The sequence below is a fragment of the Spea bombifrons genome, chromosome 1, assembly GCF_027358695.1.
Source record: "Spea bombifrons isolate aSpeBom1 chromosome 1, aSpeBom1.2.pri, whole genome shotgun sequence".
In the NCBI taxonomy this organism is placed as follows: domain Eukaryota; kingdom Metazoa; phylum Chordata; class Amphibia; order Anura; family Pelobatidae; genus Spea; species Spea bombifrons.
This window is the reverse complement of record NC_071087.1, coordinates 8,951,929-8,957,928: the sequence shown is the minus strand read 5'-3', so window position 1 is coordinate 8,957,928 and position 6,000 is coordinate 8,951,929. Positions and strand designations below refer to the sequence as shown.

Below are 6,000 nucleotides of genomic sequence, written 5' to 3'. Positions count from 1 at the left end.
ATGGATTCCTCCTCTCACAAATATTACCATGTTCATGAATTTGAACCGACGCATCTCGTTGATCTTTACTTTTCGTCCAAATCAGAAGACGCACTTCTAGAGGAGACTGTCTTCGCCACCCTGAAATTTCTGCTTAACGAAAAACAAAACAGTAAGATTTTTCTCACTAAATAATATTTAGGTTCTAAAATCTTAGAAGTATGCTCAAAGTGTGAGTCTGTGAGTGTGAAATTCAGTGTAAATTAACCAAAAAACCTGATTTTAAATGTTAATTCTAATTTTATGTTTTATCATCTATTTCTCATTTCTGCTGCAGGCCGTATTGAAGGAGAAGCTTTGCTTGATTTTAGTGCAGGGTCTATTGTTTTTCAACTATTGGCAATTTTTGAGTGCTTCAAAGAAATAACTCTATTAGAATTCAATGATTTCTGCATCGCTGAGCTGGAGAAATGGAGAAACAGCCACGATGAAGCCTATGACTGGTCTCATGCATCAAAGGCTTTGATGGACCTGGAAGGAAAAAGGTGGCGTATAAATGTATATTTTTAAGATCATCTTCTGTAAGATTACTATCATTCCACCTGCTAAAATAAAACAGGCGGTTGACATTGTGATGGTGCGCACTGGTGGGGAGCAGTTATATATTTATATATACTGTCACTCCTCCGGCTCCTGATGCCGCCGGGAGACAGCAGTTCCCGGAGCTTAAGTTCTTACCTGTCCTCCAGTCGTCGGTCTGCCTCCCGGGCATGCTGCGTGCTGCTGGGGAATTGATGGACGGCCGGGGTGTGTGGTTTTGGTTATCGTCGGGGAGGGGCTTGTGGAGTGGCGCCAGATTTAAAAAGCCGGTTGTGCTTCTCACAGGCACCCTGTTGTGGTCTTTACAGTTTGTGTATTGCTGCTCTTGCTGTTCCTTATTGTGTTTTGACCCTTGCTTGGCTGACACTCCTTTGCTCCACGATTTGGTACCGTTGCCTGTGACTTCTGTTTACCGACCAGGCTCGTCTGACTACCCGCTTAGTGAATCTGACCCCTGGCTCGTCTGACTACCTGTATCGTGTACCTGACTCCTGGCTCGTCTGACTACCCGCTTAGTGTATCAGACCCCTGGCTCGTCTGACTACCTGCATCGTGTTCCTGTTGTGTGCTGCGCCTTACTGCTTTTGCTCAGTGCCTCCAGCTGGCGGGAGGTTTTCCACTGTTGGGATCATCTAAGTCCTGGACTACTGTTGCCGGGAGCTCCTCTCTCAGCAGCAGTAGCTTGGGCAGAAGAACTTCTGCGGTGAAGACCTCCCTTAGAGACCAGCATAATAGCAACATATATATTATTATTATTATATATTTTGCATCACACTTTTTATCGGTGTTTTGATTTTTTCTTTGGTCCCTTTTCTTTGGTCCCTAAATGAGGATTGAGGACTTGGGGGACTATCGCCTCAGGGTCAAGGTTTACAGTTTTGCACACATTTACTATACATAATCCCAATACTAGCTGTTCAAATGCTTTAATGTAACGTTATTGATTTTATGTGATGCCAATATTTATGGTAGTCCCAAGACCACTGTAATAATGAGGTTAATGTAAAATAATGCATATATTATACGATTTTATCTTTTTTGTCTTCTTTTTCTAGTGGTGGGTGGCAAGAGAAAGAAGAATTGTTGAAAGCGAAAATTAAACAAATTCTGAAATGCGACTTTACAAAAGAAAACCCTACAGACCCAATTGTGCTACCAAAAGTTGATTGTATCATTAGTGCTTGGTTACTGGATATCATAAGCCCAGATAAAGAGGCGTATATTAGAAATTTTAGAAAACTCTCTTCTTTACTTAAACCAGGCGGTCGCCTGATCTTGTTTGGAAATATTAATCATTCATTTTATTTTATTGGAGAGCACAAATATAATTTCTTAAGTTATGATGAAGAATTTCTTAGAAGAACACTAAAAGATGAGGGATATGTAATGGAATCTTATCAAGCAAATGACAGGAAAACAACATCTCCTCTTGTGGATCATGAAAAAGTTGTGTTTGTCAATGCGATTAAAAAGAAGTGAAATTAGATTAAATTTACACTTTTCTGAGTAATTGGAATGAATTGGAATTTGGAGTTAATTCTGTAACAACGCATACATTGATCTCATCTGTCTGCCAAATTAAATTTATAAGATTAAGAACATTTTAAAATGCATTAGCCTTAGTTACTAGTTATCAAGATTTATCATAAAATAAATGCTCTGATTTAGATTAATTATGATAGTATAAGAATGGTTTGCACCAAATATATCAATGTGTTAAAGCAGTCAATATACCTTGTGAATCAGCTTTTCAAATCTGTTTAATAAAATTTAAGCTAAAACATCAAAATATGCAATGTTATATTTTTTGTAAAATACATCATAAATCGAAATGTATGTGTAAGCAAACGTTCTCGCACTCTATGGCGATAATAGCGTGAAACTGTGATCCTCAATGCAGGGGTAATGAGGGAGGCTAAGAACTGTGTCGGCACAAGGAGAACATCTATTTCTGCTCCAAGGTTAAGCAACCTGACTTGAGAGGCCATTTTTTGTATAAAGAACAGAGCTACTGGCACACTTTACTGTTGTCGGTAACCATTTATTGAAGACAAGATAGGAGAGCTGGATCACACAAGGTGTAAGAATAAGCCGGAGAACTAACACTTTCTGAGATGAAAGTCTAGCTGGAATTATCTGATTTTACACTTCCATTACCCTATAGACATTAAGGTACATAGACAAAGGGTGTGACAAGATTACCTTTAGGACACACGTGTATGTCCTCCATGTTTCGTAGCAGTGGGGACATGTCGGCGCCCCTCCCTCTCCTCTGCGAGCCCTCTAGCTCAGTCTCGGTGCCGGCTTGTAATGCTGAGCGCCGGAAGTGAAGTCAATTTCCGGCGCTCAGCATTACAAGCCAGCACCGTGGCAGAGCAGGGAGACTCGCCGCAGGACTGTTTAAAGGTAAGTACAAAGGGGGGATAGGGTAGATAATAGGGAGGGAGGGTAGATAATGGCGTTGGCGAAGTTTAAAATGCTGCCCCCCCTGGCGTTGGCGGGGGCAGCATTTTAAACTTCGCCCCAGGCGGCATTATGTCTTGGGCCCGCCCTGGATACACACATCCACATACAAGGATTAGCTGCCACATATTGGTTAGGAAAATGTCTAGGTGGACCAAGGAATGAGGCCTCTTCTGCATCCACATGTAAAATCTTCTCACAGAGACACCCCATCTTAGGCTGATGCCTTCATATCTTGCTCTGATTTAATCACTTCAAACATCCCAATTAGTGCTTTTCCTAACTGAAATCCCTGCTTGAATACAGTTAACAGTTCACAATATACCGTAATTACCTGTAAAGACGCGATTTTCTTTCTTTTTTTTTTTTGATAAATTCAATTTTTAAGAAAGGAAAATGAAGAGGGGAAAACCCCACAAAAACATACACATGCACAATGTGCCAAATCAGACGAAAGGCATCACATGTAAATCGCCATAAAACATATACTAACTGAAGACCAGCCCCCAATACATATTGATTAAGAACAAAAAAGGGCACTTGAGACTCAAATCCAAGAAGCACTCGACCCCAAGAGGGACTGGAAACTCCTGGAGGTGAACTGAGTCCCGGCAAACTAAGTTGCCACATAACCCGTGTATTTATCTACAGCTTGTTTAACCAATTCCTCTATTTCACATATTTTGCAGCAACACTATTTATCTGTTTCGCTAGAAAGAAGATCTGTATCAGGAAGTTTTCATGCTCTAAACAGAGACCATTTTAAAGATTGACTACATCATGCGCTGTCTGATATTCTTATTAGAATTAACTAAATTTAGGAAGATTATGACTTTTTTTCTTCTTATCTTTGATGGCACAATACTGTGGAACTTTTCAAACAGACTATCCTGGAGGCTTCCATGTTTTGTCCCCCATCAAGTTATATGAACCAGATTCTGCACGAACATTTTTACATACGCCAACATCATACTTTTGCTTGTTGGTTTTAAAAATATATATATATATAATAAAACATTTTAAGGAAAAACAAATCAACAAGGATCAAGCTGCATTTGTTCTTGGAAGCAACAAATATCTAAACATACATTTTACTTATTACTTTTTCTAAAAATGTAAAATAGACTTGCCTAAGGCAGTAACTTCTATATGAATTAAACAATTCCTGTAAGGGTTATCTGTTTAAGTACACAAATATGTAAAAATGTGATCCTTTCTCAGAGGCATTATAATACCCTAGAGGCCGGGATGTCTTCTGCAGTGCAGATTCAGAATTAAATTACTAAAATTTGGAAGGTTTTAAGTAATGATTCAAAGCTGGCCTTTGCAGGTGTCAACCAATATTGATGGATAGACCATTTATATGTCATGATATATATTGTTTTATTTTTTGTATATATATTATATAAATATATATATACATATATATATCTTCAATAAGTTAAATATATGCATCTCCTGGCAATTATATAACAGGATCATACTTTTGTTATGGAACTAGATATAGCCAGGATGGCGCTTGCGGTTAGTAAAATATAGATAACTGAATACACTGCTACTTGCGTCTCTCACGTATCTGCGTGAGGTGTAACCCTTTATTGGTCGAGGCCAGCTTATATTCATTAAAGCTATAAGCGTTTCTTGCTGATATATTCTAGTTCCATAACAGTCCCCCCTTGAATATACGATGGCCGACTGTCCCTAATCCTGACAGATCCTACCGGACATAATCCCGCATCCTCTTCACCTGCAGTGGCGTCAAATTATCCCTATTGGATAAAATCCCGGTTTCAGGTCTTGGACATGTCCCTCGGATCTATATGTCCCTACACGGGGTGGGGATTACCGTCAGGGGGAACTATCGAACTAAATGGTGTTTCATAAGAAGATGCAAAGCTTGGCATCGTGTCATCGTACATAAGCATTAACGGGGTAGTCTCGCCTACTGCAAGCATTTTATCGCATAGACGTTGAAGACAAGGGACTACACATAATAGCATAAAAGCGACAATAATCACAATAATCAGTAAAATTATTCCCATCTGGACCAAAGCTTGTTTCCATCCTTTGAGCCAGCCAAACCATTCGGCCCATGGATGATCGATTCCGGAGTTGCGCTTTAATTCGTCTCCTAGAGAATTTAACTTTTTAATAGCCACGGTCACTTTTCCGTCGGGGCCTGTATTATCTGGGATGAAAGTACAACAAGTTTCTCCAATTATTTAACAGACACCACCTTTTTCTGCCAGAATCATATCTAATGCCATACGATTCTGAAAAGTCATCTGGGTTGCAGCCTCCAATTGATCCGAAAGTCCTTGGAGTGCATCTCGGGTGTAGTTGACAAATCTCTGCTGATTATAATAGATATGGTTAATCCAGTCAACATTTTTATTTATTGTAACAATGGGAGAAATGGATTCGAAACCAGCGGCTACTTGATCTCGGGCTTTATACTCATCTGGGACCCCCCTAGGAACTCCTATTGCATCTATATACACATGGGGGTCGAAGCTTCCCTCGGGGGCTTTTGAGATACTGCGTTTCTTACGGAACAGGGTAGACTGGGCCTCAACAGCTTCTGGCTCTTCCGACATTATAAATAACGGCATTATAACTTTGGCCAGTGCACATTCACCAGTCCAACTACCTTCTAATCTGATGCGCAGTTTCATGTCTCCACATAGCCAATAGATGTCTCCCAGAGAATATACTTGATTGTGTGTGGGGGAACCGGTCAAATTGCTGTATTCAGCACAATTACCATTAGAGAATTTACCAAGAATCTCTTGCCTTCCAGATGACTCCAAAATCATGTACAACTCCGAAGGCGTACCTGGAATCCGTATAGATATTTGCGGTAGAATCTTTAGCCATAATGCAGGCCTCGGTGAGGGCAGCTAGTTCAGCCTCCTGAGCCGACTGATCTGGTCGTAGAGCTTTTGCACAGAGTACAGT

At 40.1% G+C, this 6,000-nt stretch overlaps 1 protein-coding gene across 1 annotated transcript; it reads left to right on the top strand.

Annotated features, from left to right (window-relative positions):
* On the top strand, positions 1-2,343 carry LOC128473185 (nicotinamide N-methyltransferase-like). The gene is made up of 3 exons (XM_053455313.1): positions 1-151; positions 317-524; positions 1,635-2,343. The coding sequence occupies exons 1-3, from the start codon at positions 1-3 to the stop codon at positions 2,056-2,058; spliced, it is 783 nt and encodes a 260-aa protein (XP_053311288.1). The 3' UTR covers positions 2,059-2,343.
* Positions 2,344-6,000: the final 3,657 nt, after the last annotated feature.

What these genes read in the sequence shown, in the direction of transcription:
- LOC128473185 (XM_053455313.1), top strand. Translation starts at nt 1, where the DNA reads ATGGATTCCTCCTCTCACAAATATTACCATGTTCATGAATTTGAACCG. An exon ending in GCTTAACGAAAAACAAAACA is followed by an intron (nt 152 to 316) that starts GTAAGATTTTTC and finishes TTTCTGCTGCAG; the next exon opens with GCCGTATTGAAGGAGAAGCT. An exon ending in ATGGACCTGGAAGGAAAAAG is followed by an intron (nt 525 to 1,634) that starts GTGGCGTATAAA and finishes TTCTTTTTCTAG; the next exon opens with TGGTGGGTGGCAAGAGAAAG.